Source organism: Hypanus sabinus, chromosome 6 (assembly GCF_030144855.1).
Source record: "Hypanus sabinus isolate sHypSab1 chromosome 6, sHypSab1.hap1, whole genome shotgun sequence".
NCBI lineage: Eukaryota > Metazoa > Chordata > Chondrichthyes > Myliobatiformes > Dasyatidae > Hypanus > Hypanus sabinus.
In genome coordinates this window covers 174,110,991-174,133,491 of record NC_082711.1, presented here as the reverse complement: position 1 = coordinate 174,133,491, position 22,501 = coordinate 174,110,991, and the positions used below count along the sequence as shown (strand labels likewise).

Genomic DNA, 22,501 nt, shown 5'->3' with positions numbered 1-22,501 from the left:
ATACAAGCCCAGTCGCTCCAATCTTTCAACATATGATAGTCCCGCCATTCCGGGAATTAACCTTGTGAACCTACGCTGCACTCCCTCAATAGCAAGAATGTCCTTCCTCAAATTTGGAAACCAAAACTGCACACAATACTCCAGGTGGGGTCTCACCAGGGCCCTGTACAACTGCAGGACCTCTTTACTCCTATACTCAATTCCTCTTGTTATAAAGGCCAGCATGCCATTAGCTTTCTCCACTGCCTGCTGTACCTGTATGCTTGCTTTCATTGACTGATGTACAAGAACACCTAGATCTCATTGTACTTCCCCTTTTCCTAACTTGACTCCTAACTCCTAACTTGGATGTTGGGATGGCGAGGACAGAGCACTGTGGGAGGGGTGTGAGAAGGAGTGCCGGGGCGGGGATGTTGGGGGTGCAGACACACCCAGCCCTGAGATGCCAGGCAGGGTCATTTGATTCCAAACAATTGGTTTATTGATCATTACAGAATGTCTCTCTGGTGCTTCCTGCTCCCTCCCCTCACCCTTCCCCTTTTCCCAACCATGATTCCCTTCTCCCTGCCCCCTTCCCACTCTCAGTCCACAGCAGAGACCCAGATCAGAACCAGGTTTATCAACACTCACAGATGTCATGAAATTTGATTTTTTTTGTGCTGCATCAGTACAGTGCAATACATAAAATTACTACAGTACTGTGTAAAGGTCATTGGCACCCTAGCTATGTGTATATATATAATATATGCCTAAGACTTTTGCACACTACTGTCTGTCACCTTCTTGTGGGCATTCACAGTAAATTCAAAGAAATAAAGATAGTAATAACAAATAAACAATAAATATTGAGAACTTGAGATGAAGAGTCATTGAAAAAGAGTCCACAGGTTGTGGGAACAGTTCAGTGTTGAGGTGAGTGAAGTTATCCCCTCTGCTCAAGAGCCTGATGATTGAGGCTCTGTAAGGATGGTTGGGATGTGTTCTCTCCTCATGACTTGTTTTCTCAACTACCTGTGTATTATCAGCCAACTTTGATAAAATTCATGGTTTCCGGCCAAAGCCCCAGTACATGGTTTATATACCTCTGTCCCCTCCCGGCACATGAGCCTGTTTAAATGCCTGCTAAAAGCAGTGAAGAGCTTTGGCTGATGTTCAGCCAGTGTAATTAAGTCTGCTCGGTTGTTTGCTGAGATGTTACTGTTGACAGTTCCTAAGCAAGTAGACAAAACCCCATGGGATGGAGTACAGAGGAATTTTATTCAGTGAGATGCTTGTCTCAAAGCACCTTGTTGTTCCAATTCAAATCAGTGAATGGTGCTAAGCGCTGGAATAATACAATGTGCTGATGTTTTAAATCACATATTTTGTCTAAAGCAGAATTGCTTGGTTTACAGTATACCTGGAACACAAAGGCTGAGGCCCTTCTGATTTCTCTCATGTATTGAGCAGGGCCAATACCAGACCAGGGCCTACACCAGAAGTGCTGTGATCGCAGAGCGCTCAGGATTGTCACGGACCCCTCCCAATCGTCCCACAATCTCTGTGACCTCCTACTGTCGGAGGGAAGGCACCCCAGTACAGGACAAGGATTTTGAAGCTGGGTAACAGCTTCTTTGCCCAGACTGTTAGGCCTCTGAAAACCCAGCTTCCACATTATTTATGACAACGCCACTCACACTGTTGTATATTTAAATGTATGTTGCATGTGCACTTTATATCAACTTGTACATCTACAGAACACTTCTGTTGATCTGTTAATATCATTGTGTGCTGTGCGTAAAATACATTCTGTGATTTGCACCTTTGTTCCTGAGGAACACTATTTAATTTAGCTGTAGACAAGTGACAATAAACTTGAACTTGAACGATCTGCCCATCAATGTCAACTATCCCTGTTAATTGAGAAACTCAGCCTCAGACGACTGAATGCGGAGAGTAACGGAAGTAAAAGCTTCTGTATGAGTGGCTCTATGGCGTAGCAGTTAGTGTAACGCTTTCCAGCGGCAGCAACCCGCGTTCGATTCTGCTGCTGTCTGTATGTTCTCCCCGTGGCTGCGTGTGCAGATCCAAAGACGTACGGGTTAGTTATGGTCGCGGCGGAAATGTGGTGACACGTGTGGGTGCTTCTAACACAGCTGCGTTGGCCATTGACGCAAAAGGGTGCATTTCACTGTGTGTTTTTATGTTTGTATTACGAGTAAAGATAGTATCTAATCTGATCGAACATGAAGCTGAGGCTATTTGTTCAACACTAAGGGAACATCACAGTGTAGTAAGGGCCACTTCCTGTTTGTTGTCGGAGATGGAAATTTGAAAGAGAGCGAGTCCTCCCTGGTGCCTGGTTAATTAATAGTTACCTCTCCATCAAACATCACGAAAAATTAATTATCAGGTTATTATCACTTTGCTGGTTTGAGAGCTGTTGCTGTGTTTTCTATATCACGACAGAGTAAACACACTTAATGGGCAGTGGAGTGTTTTGGAATATCCCAGTGTGATTAAAGTTACCATAGAAATGTGCAACTATTTGTTCTTAATGAAAGGACCGCTGATAAGAAATAAAAGCTCAAATGGATTCTGGCTTCTCGGCTTGAGAAACATTTGAGTGGCCAACTCTGAAAGATTCCTCCAAGTGTGGGCCATCATTTGGCTCCAATTGTACAGACTAGTGACCGGGTCGTAAAAAGACCAATAAGCCTGACCCTCTGTTGAAATGTCACCAGATGTTTGCTAATTCCTTCAGCACCCATCTGACCTCCAATGAGAGAGAAGGCAAACAAATCAATTTTCTATCCAATATTAATACAATCAAATCTAAATCACAAAACCATATTGACTGTCCATGTACTGTACAGTCAGAAGCCACTGTACACTCTGAATCCCAGGAAATCAGCAGTTTCAGAGATACTCAAACCACCCCATCTGGCACCAACAATCATCCTGTGGTCAAAGTCACTTAGATCCCATTTCTTCCCCATTCTGATGTTTGATCTGAACCTCTTGACCATGTCTGCATGCTTTTATACATTGAGTTGCTGCCACATGATCGGGTGTTTGCATTAACGAGCAGGCATACCTAATAAAGTGGCCACTGAGTGTAGATTTGCATTTGAACTAAATCTGTCTCCTCAGTTCCCATGGAACTCTCTACTGCACTCATGTGGCCTGATTCCTTCCCTCGCCTTGGTCTCTGCCAACCCGTAGAGGACTCTGGGTCATTTCTTATTGCAGGTGAACAGATCAGAGCTTTCTGCAGCGAGAGAAGTTCTAATTCTTGCACCCCTCAATATTCAGAGTACAGTGAAAGATATGGTCAGTGCTTCTGCCACTTGCTCTCACATTTCCCTCAGAACCTAAAGCATTCCATTTTGTCCTGATAACTAACTGCTCTGTTGATAGCTCCATGCAATCAATTTTTAGTACATCCAATGCCTCACCTGTTTCCTTTTTGGGTACAAACACACGTCTTTGATGAAGGCAGATGTAAACACCTTATTCAGTATCTTAACAGATACTTACTGGTGTGCCGCGGTTGTGAGCTGTTAATGTAACACTTTACAGAACCAACTGTAAGATCAGGGTTCGACCCCTGCCGCTGTCTGGAAGGAGTTTGCACATTCTCCCCTTGACCTCCGAGTGCCCTGGTTCCCCCTCCCCCATTCCAGAGGAATGCAGGTTAGGGTTAGTGAGCCATGGGCATGATAGGCTGGCACTGGAAAAGTGGTGACTCTTGCGGGCTGCCCAGGATAATCCTCGCTGATTTGATTTGATTTCACACAAAACAGCGTATTTCACTATGCTTCGGTGTAACCTTTGGGTGTAATCTTTAACAGTGACTTCAACGACCACAGACAATGTCCCTTTTTAGTTCATGATGGGCCCGAGTCCGAGTGCTTCTCTATCACTGTTTATGTGCCCTTTTCTTCATTTTTGAATTCCCATGATGTTTGACAGCAAATTTTTTTCTAAAGTGCACTTTTTCTTGTCTTTCAGTAATGCCCCCTTCTCATTGGCTGCTGCGTTGGCAAGAGCGACAACAAATGAAATTCTTCAGAGTGACCTTTCTGTCCTCCACTATGTACCGAGTCTCCTGGATGACGCAGACAGTATAACACGTAAGTAATATAAAGACCCAGAGAGGAGAGATGGAGGGGAATAGAACTCCCTTCTGCAGTCCTTTGAAAAGCCTTGGGGTGTTTTACCAGACTAGTAAAAATAAATTCCACTTTGCTGATTGCGGGAGCTTGCTGTGTGTAATCAGGCAGACACTTTTTCTATATCTGTGATTGCACTTTAGGGGTACATGATTGTGTAATATTTTGGGAAGTCTAGTAAAAACAAAAGGCTTTATAGACTTGCAGGCTCATCTTCATGACAAGTTTTATTGCTGAATGATTGAGAGAGAGGAGTCCAAGAGGAGACATTCTGTCTTGAGAAATAATCAGAATCAGGTTGATTATCATCGACATATGTCGCAGAAGCTGTTGTTTTGCGGCAGACATAAATATTACTGTGTTATCAAAATAAATAAACAGTGCAAAAGACAAATAATGTGGTTCGTGGGTTCATGGACTATTCAGAACTCTGATGGTGGAGAGGAAAAAGCTGTTCCTAAATCGTTGGGTATGGGTCTTCAGGCTCCTGTACTTCTTCCCTGATGGTAGGAATGAGAACAAGGCATGTCTCAGATGGTGAGGGTCCTTAATGATGGGTGCTCACCACACAGTCACACACACATCCACACTCAACGCTCACTCACAGGCACACATACACTCATGCTCACTCACTCACACACACACATACACTCAACACTCGTTCACTCACACACACACACACACGCTCACTCACACACATACAAACACTCAACGCTCGCTCACAGGCACACATACACTCATGCTCACTCACTCACACACACACATACACTCAACACTCGTTCACTCACACACACACACACACGCTCACTCACACACATACAAACACTCAACACTCGCTCACAGGCACACATACACTCACGCTCACTCACACACACATACACACTCAACACTCGCTCACAGACACATACACGCACATGCTGGCTCACACACACACACACACACACACACACATACATACACTCACACACATACACGCTTACTCATTCACACACACACTCACACACAATAGTGATGGAAATTGAACTGGTTGAGTTCATTTTCCTGTAAATGCCTGTGAGAAGATGAATCTCAGTGGAGGATATAGTGACACCTAAGTTCTTTGATAATAAATTTACTTTGAACTTTATCTTCTCTGCCCAAAGTTTTGATACCAATTCCACAGACTCCGGGTAAATATGAGAAATTAAATGTGGGCCAGTAACATCTCTGACTACATTATGGTTTATCGGAAACAAGACCTTGCTGGTTGTGGCAGTAATGGAAGGAAATGTAGATTGATTGCAGTTTTGACAGCAGCATGCAAGGAGTACATTAAAATAAGAACAAAAAGGAAAGTACAGTGAATTGTGGTTAATTGGGACACATCAGGACCAGTACATTTTGGCCCAATTAATCGGCTGCCCCAGTTAGCCAAAGTTTCATGGAAATAGTTTAAGAAAGACAAACTGCCATTTAACTGAATAACAAATGATGCATTTAAATGAAATACAGAACCAATGAGAGCACTACCAATAGTACTACTGTACAGTACTATAAAACTGTGTGTTAGTTCCTTAGTTATCAATCGAGAAATTCATTGTGTATCCTGCCATGTTCTTTTGAACTATACCTCCTCTCTTACCACCATTCAGGGCCCCAAACAGTCCTTCCAGGTGAGGTAACACTTCACTTGTGAGTCTGTTGAGGTCATTTGTTGCATCCAGTGCTCCCGGTGAGGCCTCCTCTACATCAGCGAAACCCGACACAGATTGGAGGACCGCTTCGTCGAGCACCTCTGCTCCATCCGCCACAACAGGCAGGATCTCCCGGTTGCCACCCACTTCAACTCTGCTTCACATTCCCATTTGGATATGTCCATACATGGCCTCCTCTACTGCCATGATGAGGCCAAACTCAGGTTGAAGGAGCAACACCTCATATACCGTCTGGGTAGTCTCCAGCCCCTTGGTATGAACATCAAATTCTCCAGCTTCTGGTAATTCCCTCCCTCCCCCTTCCCCCATCCCAGTTTCACTCTGTCTCCTCCTCCAGCTGCCTATCACCTCCTTCATGGTTCCACCTCCTTCTACCCATAGTACTTTCCCCTTACATTCCTTCTTCACCTTTCCTGCCTATCCCCTCCCTGCTTCCCCTCCCCCACCCCTTGATCTTTCCCCTTACTGGTTTTTCACCTGGCACCTTTCCCTCCTCCCTCTTCAGTCCTGATGAAGGGTCTTGGCCCGAAACGTTGACTGCTCGTTTCCATGGATGCTGCCCGACCTGCTGAGTTCCTCCAGTGTGTTGTGCGTGTTGCTTTGACCCCAGCATCTGCAGTGTACTTTGTGATTACATTCTTTTGATTGTCTGTAAATGAACAAATTCAACATGGACACCTAGTGCAGATAATGAACTGTTCTCATTGCCTTCCTGCATAAAGTAGTGTCAAAAATCACTTCTCTTTAATTCAGTGTCGGTCGGCCCAAATGAATAACATGACACAAGCATACGCAGCTAACACAATTTAAGAGCTGCTCACCCTAAGCTCGGTGTAGTGTCTACAAGTGCACGTGTCTGATGTTCGTCAGAAACTGTTGCATCCTCCAAATCTTCATTTTCATAGAAACATAGAAAATAGGTGCAGGAGTAGGCCTTTCGGCCCTTCGAGCTTGCACCACCATTCAGTACGATCATGGCTGATCATCCAACTCAGAACCCTGTATCTGCTTTCTCTCCATACCCCCGATCCCTTTAGCCACAAGGGCCATATCTAACTTCCTCTTAAATATAGCCAATGAACCAGCCTCAACTGTTTCCTGTGGCAGAGAATTCCACAGATTCACCACTCTCTGTGTGAAGAAGTTTTTCCTCATCTCGGTCCTAAAAGGCTTCCCCTTTATCCTTAAACTGTGACCCCTCGTTCTAGACTTCCCCAACATCGGAATCAATCTTCTTGCATCTAGCCTGTCCAATCCCTTTAGAATTTTATATGTTTCAATAAGATCCCCCCTCAATCTTCTAAATTCCAGTGAGTATAAGCCTAGTCGATCCAGTCTTTCTTCATATGAAAGTCCTGCCATCCCAGGAATCAATCTGGTGAACCTTCTCTGTATTCCCTCTATGGCAAGAATGTCTTTCCTCAGATTAGGGGACCAAAACTGCACACAATACTCTAGGTGTGGTCTCACCAAGGTCTTGTACAACTGCAGTAGAACCTCCCTGCTCCTGTACTCAAATCCTTTTGCTATGAATGCCAACACACCATTTGCCTTTTTCACCACCTGCTGTACCTGCATGCCCACCTTCAATGACTGGTGTACAATGACACCCAGGTCTCATTGCACCTCCCCTTTTCTTAATCGGCCACCGTTCAGATAATAATCTGTTTACCTGTTCTTGCAACCACAGTGGATAACCTCACATTTATCCACATTAAATTGCATCTGCCATGAATTTGCCCACTCACCTAACCTATCCAAGTCACCCTGCATCCTCTTAGCATCCTCCTCACAACTAACTCCACTGCCCAGCTTCGTGTCATCTGCAAACTTGGAGATGCTGCATTTAATTCCCTCGTCTAAATCATTAATATATATTGTAAACAACTGGGGTCCCAGCACTGAGCCTTGCGATACCCCACTAGTCACTGCCTGCCATTCTGAAAAGGTCCCGTTTACTCCCACTCTTTGCTTCCTGTCTGCCAACCAATTCTCTATCCACATCAATACCATACCCCCAATACCGTGTGCTTTAAGTTTGCACACTAATCTCCTGTGTGGGACCTTGTCAAAAGCCTTTTGAAAATCTAAATATACGATATCCACTGGCTCTCCCCTATCCACTCTACTAGTTAATTCTTCAAAAAATTCTATAAGATTCATCAGACATGATTTTCCTTTCACAAATCCATGTTGACTTTGTCTAATGATTTCACCTCTTTCCAAATGTGCTGTTATCACATCTTTGATAACTGACTCTAGCATTTTCCCCACCATCGATGTCAGACTCACCAGTCTATAATTCCCTGGTTACAATTTTCATTGTAACATTCAAGCTAATTGTCGATACCTTCAAATTCTTTGTAGTTCCTAACTTGTTGAAATAGTGAAATAATTTCATTTATTTCATTTATTCAGCCTTTTCTGGCATTTCCAAGTCTGAATGCTTGAAACTGTAGTAAGCAAAACAGTTCAGAATTTTCTTTCTGCTTTTTTTCTCACCAACTCACAGTGACAAAAATCACTGCTTTCTGAACACAACTGACACTATTTAAAAACTGTCGGCTCTAAGTACAGTGTAGTGTCTAACAGCCACACAAGCTAAAGCAACTGATGCTAGTTAGAAATTGTTAGAAATGGCTTCTTGTCCCAATTAAGCAGCATAGTGTCCCAAATAAGTGAAGGGAATCCTAGCGATCGGTTTTTAATCTTTAAGAGTTGTCCCAAGTAAGTGGCTGCCCAATTATCCAATGGCCCAATTAATCAGAATCCACTGTATCTTAGCTTACCGCCTTTCATGTGCCCTTGATTATTCAAAGTCTGTCATTGCAATTACTTAAATTGAAATGCAGCAGCCACGGATCAATACATTCTGGTCAGACTTGGCAGCCTCTCTGTGAATAGCAAAATCTCACAAACAGTAGTGTTATTCACTGTAAATCAACACTAACAAAAGTGTATAAGGTTTCCTTAAACAGTGCTGCGTCTTTCTTTGATCTAACAAAAGTTCCTAATTCTTTCAATCAAGAGGGACTATGGCGTATCCTCCTTAAATATCTGATATTCCTTTCAATTCTGTGTCTGCTACACACCACACACAAGATCATAAGACATAGGAACAGAATCAAGCCATCCATCCCCCCAAGTCTGCTCCATTGATTTATTTTCCTTCTCAATCCTGCTCTCCAACCTTCTCCCTGTAACCTTTGATGCCCTGGCAAATCAAGATCCATCAGCCTCCGGTTTCAATATAATCAATGACTTGGTGTCCACAGCTATTCGTGACAATGAATTCCACAGATTCACCACCCTTTGGCTAAAGAAATTCCTCTTTAATTCTGTTCTAAAGGGATGTCCTTGAATTCTGAGGCTGTGCCATCTGATCCTAGACATCCCCCACTATAGGAAACCTATTCGCCATTTCTACACTGTCTAAGCCTTCCAGTATTCAATAGATTTCAGTGACAACGGCTATATTTCATTAGGAGCTTAAGGAGATTTGTTATGTCACCCAGACGTTAACAAATTTCTACAGATGTACAGCGGAGAGCATTCTAACTGGTTGCATCACCGTCTGGTATGGAGGATGCAATTGCACAGGATTGAATTAAGCTGCAGAAAGTTGTAAACTCAGTCAGCTCCATCATGGGCACTAGTCTCCCCAGCATCCAGGACACCTTCAAGGAAAAAAAAGTGCCATCCATCATTAAGGAACCTCATCACCCAGGACATGCACTCTTCTCATTGCTACCATCAGGGAGGAGGTAGAAGCTGCAGAAGGTTGTAAATCTAGTCAGCCCCATTTCGGGTACTAGCCTACAAAGTACCCAGGACATCTTTAGGGAGCGGTGTCTCAGAAAGGCATTGTTTGTTATTAAGGACCTCCTGTACCCAGGGCATGCCTTTTTCTCACTGTTACCATCAGGTAGGAGGTACAGAAGCCTGAAGGCACACACTCAGTGAATCAGGAACAGCTTCTTCCCCTCTGCCATCGGATTCCTAAATGGATATTGAATCTTTGGACACTACCTCACTTTTTAAAAATATATACAGTATTTCTGTTTTTGCACTTTTTTAAGATCTATTCAATATACGTAATTGATTTACTTGTTTATTTTGTTATTATTTCATTTTTTTCCTCTCTAGTATATTGTGTATTGCATTGAACTGCTGCTGCTAAGTTAACAAATTTCTCGTCACATGCCGGGACGAGATTCTGAAGGCACACACTCAACGATTCAAAAATAGCTCCTTTCCCTCTGCCATCAGGTTTCTGAATGAACCCATGAGCACTAACTCACTACTTTTTTTTTTCTCTTTTTGCCTGACTTATTTAACTTAATTTTAAACGTGTATTTATATATATCCAAGATTCAAAGTACATCTAAAGTATCGATGCAGTGTAAAACAGTGAAGTTTGTCTTCCCTACAAACACGAAACCATGAAGAACCGCAGAACCAACCCATTCAAAAAAAAACATCAAGCTCCCCTCCCTCCCAACATGCAAAAAAATCACATGAACAGCAAAACAAAACCAAGCGAAAACACAGAATATAAAACACAAAACCAAAAGGCATTCTTCAGTATGATTCAGCTCAGTGGTTGTTATCTGCAGGCTGCTCTGATGGACAAACTTCTTACTGTAATTTACAGTTTCTGTCATTATGACTCGCAACGTACTGCTCACATGTAACAATAAATTTCATTACGTATGCCAGTGATATTAAACCTGATTCTGAGACCCCCCCCCCCCCCCGAAACATGTCTCCTGTACACAACATCAGCAGTCAGAATCAGATTTATCTTCATTGATTTAGGTGATGTGAAATGCTTTGCGGCAGAAGTACAGGTTCCAAAGCTACTATAAGAACGCAAAATTAAATAAATATTGCACATACAAGTAATGTCCATAGGTTCAGGGACCATTCAGAGATCTGACGGTGGAGAGGAAGAATCTGTTTTTGAAGAGTTAGTCTTTAGGAAGAGTGCATCTTCTGGATGGTTGCTGGCTTCTTGAGGCATCACCTCTTGAACATGTCCTTGATGGTGAGGAGTACTGTGTCTTTGATAAGACCAGGAGTCATACAGTAGTAGCAGAATTAGGCCATGCGGCCTATCAAGTCTGCTCTGCTATTTCATAATGGCTGATTTGATGAAGTTAGCGATAACAAAATCCACAAAAGATGGACTACCTTCCAAAACTAAAGGCCTGTCTCTCTGCAGCAAGAGGAGCTGATAATGGAATTAATGGCAATTTCATTGTGCTGTCGAGCCCTTTGGTTTTCCGAGAAAGAGTTTGAAGATCATAAGAGCAGAAAATTTGTAACACACACAAGATGCTGGAGGAACTCAGCAGGTCAGACAGCATCTAGTTTTTGAGCCGAGATCCTTCTTCAGGACGAAGCTGAATAAAAAGGCAGGGATAAAGGAAGGAGTACAAGCTGGCAGGTGATAGGTGAGGCCAGGAGAGGTGGAACATAGGTGGGTAGAAATGAGAAGCTGGCAGGTGATAGGTGGGAATGTTAGAGGGCTGAAAAAGAAGGAATTTGATAGGACAGAATGTACCACAGGAGAAAGGGAAGGAGGAGAGGCACCAGAGGGAGGTGAAGAGTTAGTGATAAAGTTTGTAATTTACCAGGGAATACTGATCCTCAGTTTCAAAGTTCAAAGTAAATTTATTCTCAAAGTACATAAATGTCGCCATATAACACCCTGAGATTCATTTTCTTGTGGGCATACTTAACAAATCTATAGAACAGTAACCATAACAGAATCAGTGAAAGACCACCCAAGTTGGGTGTTCAGCCAGAGTGCATAAGATGACAAACTGTGCCAATACAAAAATAAATAAATAATGATAAGGAATAAATCTCAAGAACATAAGATGAAGAGTCCTTGAAGCTGAATGCATTGGTTGTGGAAACATTTCAATAATCGGGCAAGTGAAGTTATTCCTGCAGTTCAAGAGCCTGATGGTTGAGGGGTAGTAACTTTTCCTGAACCTGGTAGTGTGAGTCCTTTGGCTCCGATACCTGATTCCTGATGGCAGCAGTGAGAAGAGAGCATGGCCGGTACTTTCCAGTATCGTTCGCAGTCACTAGGTTGAAACACTGGAACTTCCTACTCAAATTCATGGTGGAAGGACCTTAATCAGAAATGCAGCTGTTCAAGGTGATGTCTCCCTGCCAGCTTCACAAGGGCATCTGGAGTGGTAATAAATGCTGGCCCTCCTAGTAACAGCCAGATCTGGAGGGCTGCATAAAATTATAAAATCCACACAATCTGCTGACAGAACAAGCGAATCCACATCAGAATCCCCTCTCGAATAAACAGCTCCAACTCAAAAGCCTGTAATTACACACAAACAGATAAAGTGGGCAGGTCACATCATTCGCACGCCCCAATGTCAGGCTGCTGAAACAAGCACTCTAGTTTAAACTATGGAATAGCAAATGATTACCAGAAGGGCAGAGAAAATATATTTATCAATTACACTAATAAATACACTTTATTAGGCACACCCGCACACTTACTCATTAATGCAACTATGCATATAATCAGCCAATCAGGTTGCAGGTAGAAGGCACCAAGCTGATAATCTCCCAGCAGCAGCTGTCTCAGTTTTTGTTCAAACCAAACATCAGAAAGGAGAAGAAATGTGATCTAAGTGACTGTGACCATGGAATGATTGTTGATGACAGAACGGGTAGTTTGAGTAACTCGGAAACTGCTGATCTGGAATTTTCACACACAACAGTCTTTGGGGTTTACAGAGCATGGTGCAAAAAACAAAAATAGTGAGTGGCAATTCTGTGGGTGAAAACGCCTTGTTAATGAGAGAGGTCAGAGGAGAACGGCCAGACTGGTTCAAGCTGACAGGAAGGTGGCAGTAACTCAAATAACCTCATGTTACAACAGGGTGAGCATCTCTGAACCCACAACACGTCAACCCTTGAAGTGGATGGGACACAGAAGCAGGAGACCAAGATCATATAGAAATACACTCAATGACCACTTTATTAGGTACCTCCTGTAGCCACTGAGTGTGAATAGCCAATGTTCCCAATGTCTCATTGAGAAATTTTAACACTCTCGCCAGTTGTGAGGATCCCTTTTGCACGATTGTTCAAAATGGAGAAGGTATATTCTGAAAGCACACTCTCAACGATTCAGGAACAGCTTCATCCCCTCTGCCATCTGATTTCTGAATGGACGTTGAGCCCATGAACACTACCTCACTACTTTTTGCACTACTTATTTAATTTATCTCTTTATCTCTCTGTCTATGAATTACAGTAAGCATGTATATATATAGATAGGTACTTACTGTAGTTCACAGTTTATCTCTGTGCATAATTATGCTATGCATTGTACTGCTGCCGCAGCGTTAACAAATTTCACAATATATGCCATGATATGGAACCTGATTCAGATTCAGATTCTGACATGAGTCTTGTTGTTAGAACATAGATGCCCAGTGAGGATGATGAAAACAACACACCACCTACTGCTCCGACACCCCCTCCCTCCCCATCTGCCTACTTATTTGTCTTTGGATCCTACAATAGATTCAAAAAAACCACTTAAGAACCCAAGGAATTGAATTAAAATCAAGTCACAATCAGTTACCTATTATTGTCTACAGCTGATAACCACCAGACTGGGTCCACCATGACCACTGTCGTACTTGCTCCATACACTGTAGTCGTAGTAATTAATCATAGTGTCATTGAGGATTACGGCACAGAAACAGGCCCTTCAGCCCATCTAGTCCATGACAAACTGCTGTTCTGCTTAGTTACATCGTCCCACATCTGAACCATAACCCCCATACCTCTTCCATCCTTGCACTTATCCAAATATCCCTTAAGTGTTGAAACCAAACTTTGCCGTTTGCAGTTTTCATTGATTCTGTTGTGCTTCTTTGCATTTATATAACCATATAACAATTACAGCATGGAAACAGGCCATCTCAGCCCTTCTAGTCCGTGCCGAACGCTTACTCTCACCTAGTCCCACCGACTTGCACTCAGCCCATAATCCTCCATTCCTTTCCCGTCCATATACCTATCCAGTTTTACTTTACTGTGAAAGCCCACTAGAAAAGGAATCTCAAGGTAGTATGTGGGGATGTATATATACTTAGATAATAAATTTACTTGGAACTTCCTCTGGCAGCTCGTTCCTCACGCTCACCACTCTCTTGAGTGAAGACGTTCCCCCTCATGGTCCCCTTAAATATTTAACCTTTCACCCTTAACCTATGAACTTCAGTTTTAGTCTCACCCAACTTTGGTGGAAAAAGCCTGCTTGAATTTACAATATCTATACCTCTCATGATGTTAATACATATATTTTTAATCTCAAAAATGTGAATTTATATATTTGTGAATTTTATAAATAAGCACCATATGTCACCATTCTTGGTATGAGCTACATCACGACATTTACATTAAGTCAGGCAGGCAGGAGCTTTCCTCTAAACACATTAGTAGGGGGGCGGTGGTTGAAAACACAAGTTTCAATCTCTAAATGTGAAAGGATGCAGGGTTTTTTTTCCTGCTGACCTTTGGTGGCAGCTGCACTGAGCATCTACGTGTCTCTCAGCACATAGTTTTTAACAGTGGAATGTGCCAATCTGCAACATTTGGTCATGAAAAGCTCCTTGCAGCTGAGCACCAGCAGCTTTCAGCAGACTTGAGGGCACCAAGTTGATCATTTTCCAGCAACAGTTGCCTCAGAATGCTAACCAGGGAGCAGCCCTTAGACACTGCGCCCAGTGTTGGACAGCTGTTCGAGACGGCACTTCATGGAAACACTTCATCTTCTAGATGACTCCTTTGGCTGTTCTGCCCCCAGCTTGTGAAGGTCCGTCATCTCTGGCATCATTCAGGACTTCCTCCGTCGTGTCAGTAGCTTCCTCTCGGTTTTCACTACCGTCAGTTGTGCAAGTCCCAAGTGGAGACTCAGGAATACTGTCACACTCAGATGTAGAAGGATTCTTCATTGCTGTTTGCATAACAGTTTTGCTTTACCAGTCAGGGTTGTTAGGCGTGAGCTGAACCCCCACACCTGGAGGATGGTGGGCCACTCTCAGTCAGGCCTCTACCCTTTGACCTATTTGGCATGGGTGACCCTACCAAGAGCCAAAGCGTAAAGTCCTGACTCCAGCCAACACAGCTCTCCAGGTCATTGAGATACACAAGCCTCCAAACCCTACAAGGTTGTGGTCCTCTTGCTCTTGGAAGCTTCTAGAAGACAGTATTAGCAAATGCACATCCCAGGAATACACTCAGTGTCCACTTTATTAGGTACACCAATCTGCCAATCATGTGGCAGCAACTCAGTTCATAAAAGCATGCAGACATGGTCAAGAGTTGTTGTTTACACCAAATATCAGGGCAAGGAAGAAATGTGATCGTAGTGAGTTTGACCGTGCAATGATGGTCTCAGAAACTCTTAGCACGCACGGTAGAACCAATTGTTATTCTGCCCGATCTCTCCCTTGCTGGGTGGGATGAAATGAGCTGCACTGTACTGATTGAGTACTGTTGAACATGTGCCAAGTGCACAGCTGGGGTGGTTTCCAATTAATTTATCTGCAGTTTCATTGAAGAGCTTTATTAAGCTGCAGTTATAGATCCCCCAGTGGCTCTCAGTGAATCATGTTTAAAAGGAAGAAATACACAAAGTTGGCTGGCTCCTTGAACAGCTCAGCTTGTTGGGATGCTCAGCCGGTGATCCGAACCAAAGAAAAATTGGTCCAGGGACGGTTCAGACCTTAGTGAAGGAACAAAGGAGGATTTTAATTTGCAGTGACTCAAGCTGCCCCTGAATCTGTCTACAGCAGTTAAGAACTTCAGAAGTGGTGTATGCAGGAAGTCGGCTGGTTGTGTACAACAAGGGCTACAGATCAAAGTTCAAAGTACCTTTATTATCAAGTTATGTACAATATATTCAAACTTAAGATTCATCTCCTTATAGGCTGCCAACAAACGAGGAAACCCAATAGAACCCATTACAAAAAGAAGATGGACAAACACCCAATGTGCAGAAAAAAAACAAATCGTCCAAACAATAAAAGTAAGCAAATACTTATATTGTATTTGCTTACTGTAGAGCACAGCCGGTCCAGGAGCCGGTTAGTTGCAGGCCAGAGTTACAGGTCAGTGCAGAGAACAGTAACCTTGCAGAGCAGGGAGCAGAACTCCAGCCTGTCCCTTAACTAATGGTTGCATTTGCTGCCAACAAGTCGTCACTCTGCTTCACCAGCGCCGTCTTGAACCAGAGGGTAAATGCAAGCAGGCTTTTTCCACTGAGGTCAGGTGAGACTAGAACTAGGGGTTTGCTGTTAAGGGTGAAAGGTGAGACATTTCGGAGGAACATGAGGGGAGGTTCTTCACTCAGAGTGTGGTGAGCGTATGGTGCAGAATTGGTGGATATGGAATCGATTTTAACATTCAAGAGAAATTTGTGTAGGTACATGGATGGGAGGGGTGGGGTCAGGGTGCAGGTAACTAAGACGAGGCAGATTAATAGTTCACAAGATCTAGATGGATCAGAAGGCCTGTTTCTGTGCTGTAGTGTTCTATGCCTCCAAAAAGATCTCATGAGACCAGTGTTAAGATGACCAGATAACCTCAGAATCAAAATCAAAATCAGGTTTAATATCTCCAGCATATTCGTGAAATTTGTTAACTTAGCAGCAGCAGTACCATGCAATACATGATAATATAGAAAAAATACTGTGAATTACAGTGAAGTATATATGTATATTAAATAGTTAAATAAGTAGTGCAAAAACAGAAATGATAAAGTAATGATATAATGTTCATGGTTTCAATGTCCATTTAGAAATTGGATGGCAGAAGGGAAGAAGCTGTTACAGTACTTAGTGTAAAGACCTCAGATGCAGTTGTAGCAGGCTGAAACGAGAATGTTTGATGGTTTCCATCATAGCTGCCACCCGAGTTGCCTTTATCTTTGGCATCCCGGAAAATCTGTTCTATATGCCATCGACTGAGAACAAAACCAATCCTGGTGTTAGGAAGCTTCAAACCTACCATTGAGAGCAGACAAGATCTCTGTTTAATGTCACCTCAGAAGGATGGTACGTCCTGACAGGGTGGTTCTTCGTTCACATTACGCTCTCAACTCCACCCTGGAGTGTCTGCTGAATTGTGCATCCAAGTCCTTGTATTGTGACTTCAACTCAAAAAGCCCCTCTTTCAAGTGAGATTGCTTCCCAGGGTCAAGCTCACAAGCATGGTTTATTGATAGTGGAGGCCTGTGATCTAGGTTGATACACTTTTCACAAACTCTGCCTGTCCCCGCCTTGTTAACTATAAGACATAGGAGCAGAATTAGGATATTCGGCCCATCAGGTCTGCTCTAACATTCTATTGTGGCTGATTTATTATCCCTATTCTCCTGCCTCCTCTTCACAATCTTTGACACCCTGACTAATCAAGAACCTACCAACTTCTACTTTAAATATGCCCAATGTCATGGCCTTAGAAACTTGTAATTTGTGAAGCTGAACCCATACCATGGCATTTGATAATGTCACATCAGATACAACCGCTGTAGGATAACAATGCTTTGTTGGTGGTGGCGGGGTAGTGGTGGGGAGGGTGCGGTTGATGTGCTAAGTAATTGTTGGACCACCAGCAAGCAGTACATGCCCTCTCCCTTAATGCACCAACACCTTCAATTCCCTTCACTCTGCTACTTGAGGTTCTCCCACTGCTAGAATCATCTGCTGAATGAATGTTTCTTTATTGCTCTGTCATCCCATTTACCCAATTAAAGACTGATTGATTCTGACAGCAAGCAGTAAATTGTTTCCGAGTGACTTGGACCTTCTAAATTACCTGTTGAATCATTCTTACAGGCAGCCTAATGATACTCAGAGATGGCTAATTCCCCACTCCTCTCACTTCCTGAGAGTTGGTTTGTGCTTGTGTGATAGCAAAGCTGACCATCCATCTTAGATTGAGGTTCTGATGGTTCTTATTCCCATTCATGTCAGGCAGCCAATGACCCTATCACCATTGACAGTACCTCAGAAATCAAAGTTCAAAGTAAATTTATTACTTAAGTATGTGTTTGTCACCATCTACTTATATGAGGGGTGATTGATAAGTTTGTGGCCTAAGGTAGACAAGACAATTTTAAAAAACCTAGCACATTTATTTTTCCTACATGTATACACTTAGTCCAGCGGTCGTGGAGCATACAGATCCCTTCTTTGCAGAAGTCGGCGTCTTGGACCTCCAGAAGTGGTCCATAGCAGGGGTGACTGATATTTGTGGCCTAAGGTAGAAGGAGGTGAGTTATTAACTTCAAACTTCCTGCATTTTCACTCAAAGAGTTGAACTGCAAGGGCATGTAACGAGAGCTGTATAACCTCCTTCTACCTTAGGACACGAACTTATCAATCACCCCAACCCCGCTGTGGACCTCCTGGAGGTCCAAGACACTCTTGTTACATGCACGTGCAGTTCAACTCTTTGAGTGAAAATGTAGGAAGTTTGAAGTTATTAACTCATCTCCTTCTACCTTAGGCCACAAAGTTATCAAACACCCTGCTGTGGACCACTTCTACAAAGAAGGGATCTGTATGCTCCACGACCGCTGGACTAAGTGTGTACATGTAGGAGGGGACTATGTTGAAAAAGAAATGTGCTAGGTTTTCTAAAATTGACTCCTTCTATCTTAGGCCATAAACTTGTCAATCACCCCTTGTGTATATGTTTATTGAGATACAGTGCAGAATAGGCTCTTCCAGCCCTTTGAGTGGCACCACCCAGCAATCACCCAATTTAATCTTAGCCTGATCATAAGAAAAGTTGCAATGACCAGTTAACCGACCAACCGGTACGCCTTTGGACAGTGGGAGGAAACTGGAGCACCCGGAGGAAACCCACATGGTCACAAGAAGAATGTACAAACTCCTTACAGGCAGCAGTGGGAATTGAACCCTGATTGCTGGTACTGTAAAGCGTTGGGCAGAGACTAGGGAGAGTTGTAAAGCAGCATGACCAACTTCCCCTAGTCTCTACCCATGAAGGTCAAGAGGGCAGGAATTTGACTGGGCATCAGTGAAAGTCATGGCGCAAGCGAGCATGTGTTATGCAAGAGAATTCCTTGAAGCGTGGTTTTCCGCTACAATTCTGTAAACAAACACGTAACGTATATGCGCTGATGCAGGCAAAATTCCAGACCTCAACACTCGAAGTTTGCCGCACAGCCAATCAGCAACGAGGTTTCCTCCTCACATCACAGTTGAAATGACGACAGATCAGCTGATTGAAAGGTATATAAAGGCCGAACATTCGGAGGACACGCCACCATCAACAGCGCACTGGTGATTCTCCTCACATGGTGATGAAACGTTTGCAAGTAAATTGCGTAGATTGGAGAAGAACTCAGCCCAACCATAGGCCTTTAGTATTTGGCCAGATGCTTTCTGTGGGTTCACCCTCCTGAAGGCTGCTTACTAATTGGCCTCAAAGACTGAAATAATAGGATCATCCAGGGTTGTCGGAGCTCATGATGTTAATACATCCATGTATTAACAGTTGGGAGTGAGCACAGAAGGCTTTGAGTTCATCTGGAAGCGAAGCCCTGTTGTTGCTTACGTTACTTGATTTTACTTTATAAGAGGTGAAAGCATTGAAGCTCTGGCACAACCGTTGAGCGTCCTTTATTGGTCTGGAATTGCCACTTCACCCACTTTCCAGAGATTGTACCTGGATCTCTTGTAACTTTCTTGATCACCAGACTTGAACGCCTCTGATCTGGCCCTCAGCAGATTGTGGATCTCAGGGTTCATCCAGGGCTTCTGATTGGGGAGGACTCTGAATGGTCTTGTGGGGACACATTCTTCTACAACATTTTTAGTAAAGTCCATGCCAGTCAGGTGTATTCATTCCAATCCACAGATGACTCATTGAGCACCACCCAATCCATTGACTCAAAGCAACCCTGTAGCCGCACCTGTGCCTCCAGTGACCACCTCTTCGTTGTCCTCATCTTGAGAGCTTTGCTCATTAGCCTCTGCCTGTATGCAGGTAGAAGGACAGCCAAATGGTCTGATTTACCAGAATGTTGTCTGGGCATGGAATGGGTTGGTAATCCGTATTTTACTGTATCAGTGGGTCTCTTGCATTGGAATCTCTGGTGCTACAGATTATATGCTGATGATAATTAGTCAGGGTTTTCTCCAAGCAAGCCTGGTTGAAGATCCCAGCTATGATTTGAAATGCGTCAGGATGGACTGTTTCTTGTTTGGAGATGGCATTATCCAGTATTGCGAGCACTTGATTATAATCGGCTGCTCTAGGTATGTAAGCTGCAGTCAGGATCATTGAGGAGAAATCTAGGTAAATATAAATAGACAGCATTTGACCGTTAGATGTTCAGGGTCAGGGGAACATGACTTCAACAAAACCACCACACTGGAGCACGACAGAGAATTATCATGAAACACATCCACCCTTTACCTCTTCTGAAGTAGCAATTTGGTCCATCCTGTGAATCAAGAAGCCTTCGGGTCTGACCATTGTATCTGGCGTGCTAGAAGTAAGCCACATTTTATTCAAACATAGAACACATAGAACAGTCTCTCATTTCTCTGTGATACAGCAATCTTGTCCTGAGGTGCTCAGTTTTGTTCCCCGTTAACTGCACATTTGCTAACAAAATGCTGGGTTGAAGGAGCTTCTTCCATCTGTGTTTCAGCCTGGCTTGGAGTCACCCCCCCCCCCCCACCTCGCCCCGCCTCATTTCTGGCCATGCCGATGAACCTTCATCCACCTAAAGATGCTATACCTGCTTGCTTGAGAGCTAAGTTCTGAAGTCAATAATCAGCTCCTCGTCTTAAGACATAGGAGCAGAATTAGGTCATTCAGTCTATTGTCTGCTGTGTCATTCAATCATGGCTGATCGATCATCCCTTTCAACCCCTTCTCCTGCCTCCTCCCCGTAACCTCTGATGCCCTGATTAATTAAGAATCCACCAACTTCCATCTTAAATACACCCAATGACTTGGCCTATGGCAATGATTTCCACATGTTAACCACCGTGTGGCTAAAGAAATCTTCCCTCATCTCTGTTCTAAATGGACATCTCTCAGTTCTGAGGCTGTGCCCTCTGGTCCCAGACTACCCCACATCCACTTTATTCAGACCTTTCAATATTCAATAAGATTCCCCCTTCCCCCCATCACCACCCCATTCTTCTAAACTCCAGTGAGTACAGGTCCAGAGCCATCAAACGCTCCTTACATTTACCCCTTTCATTCTTGGAATCATTCTCATGAACCTCCTCTGGACCCTCTCCTGTGCCAGCACATCTTTTCTTAGACAAGGGGCTCAAAGGGACTAGGGCCATGGTTTATTGCATCAGGTAGTCAGACCCTACATGCTACACTGCTGCCTGTTGATTCATCGGGTGTTTGACTCAGGTGACAATAGCCAGCTTTTCCTTCGTTTTTTAAATTTGTTTAAAGGTACAGCAGAATGACAGGCCCTTCCATCCTAATGAGCCCACACCCCTGTGACCAACTAGCCTCTCAACCCATACACCTTGGGAACGTGGAAGGTAACCGGACACCAGGAAGAAACCCATGTGGTCACGAGGAGAATGTACAACCCCCTTACAGACAGAGGCGGAATTGAAGCCAGGCCACTGGCTCTGCAATAGCTTTATGCTCACTGTTACGCCCATCTGGTTAGAAGTCCAAGCATTAGGCAGAGACGTAGCTCCATTGCCTGTAACAGCCAACCCTACTTCTAGGCCTTCACAGTGAACCCCACTCAACAACTCTCTGTGGTTAACACCTCACTCCCATTGCAGACCTAGAGGCATGAAGCAAGGAGGCACTTCCATTTGGGAGGAGCATCTAGAAATGTAAGACAGTCCCTCAGAATTCAAGAAAAACTGAGAAAGTGAAGAGAATGTGTGCGATGAATAGCAGAGATATACACTCAGTGGCCACTTTATTAGGCACACCTGTATACTACCTCCTCGTTAATACAAGTATCTAATCAACCAATCATGCAGCAGCAACTCAATGCAGAAAAGCATGCAGACGTGGTCAAGAGGTTCAGTTGTTGTTCAGACCAAACATTAGAATGGGGAAGAAATGTGATCCAAGTGGCTTTGACTGTGGAATGATAGTTGGTGCCAGATAGGGTGGCTTGAGTATCTCAGAAACTGCTGATCTCCTGGGATTTTCATGTACAGCAGTCTGTAGCGTTTACAGTGAATGGTGTGAGAAACAAACAACAGTGAGCGGCAGTTCTGTGGGCGAGGATGCTTTGTCAGTGAGAGAGGTCAGAGGGGAAAGTCCAGACTGGTTCAAGTTGACAGTAACTCAAATAACCACACGTTACAACAGTGGTGTGCAGAAGAGCATCTCTGCAGGCACAGCACATTGAACCTGAAAGTGGATGGGCTACAGCAGCAGAAACCATGAACACATTAGGCACTGTACCTCCTGTTGCCATTCTTTATTAGGAGGTACCTAACCACCGGGTTTATTCAACCGAAAACCGGTTAAACACGAGGGAGAGTGGAAGAAAGAGTACAATGGTGAGTGGATAATGGTGGAGGAAAATGGAGAGCTGGGTGAGGGGAGGTTTAT

The 22,501-nt window shown here is 43.7% G+C and overlaps 1 protein-coding gene across 4 annotated transcripts in view; it reads left to right on the top strand.

Annotated features, from left to right (window-relative positions):
- Positions 1-22,501, top strand: part of ppm1e (protein phosphatase, Mg2+/Mn2+ dependent, 1E) — a 152,985-nt gene that overhangs the window by 108,645 nt on the left and 21,839 nt on the right. For all 4 annotated transcript variants that reach the window (XM_059973596.1, XM_059973598.1, XM_059973599.1 and 1 more), the window contains exon 2: positions 3,994-4,115. In XM_059973596.1, the coding sequence (XP_059829579.1) occupies positions 3,994-4,115 (122 nt within the window). The remainder of the gene's footprint in view (positions 1-3,993; positions 4,116-22,501) is intronic.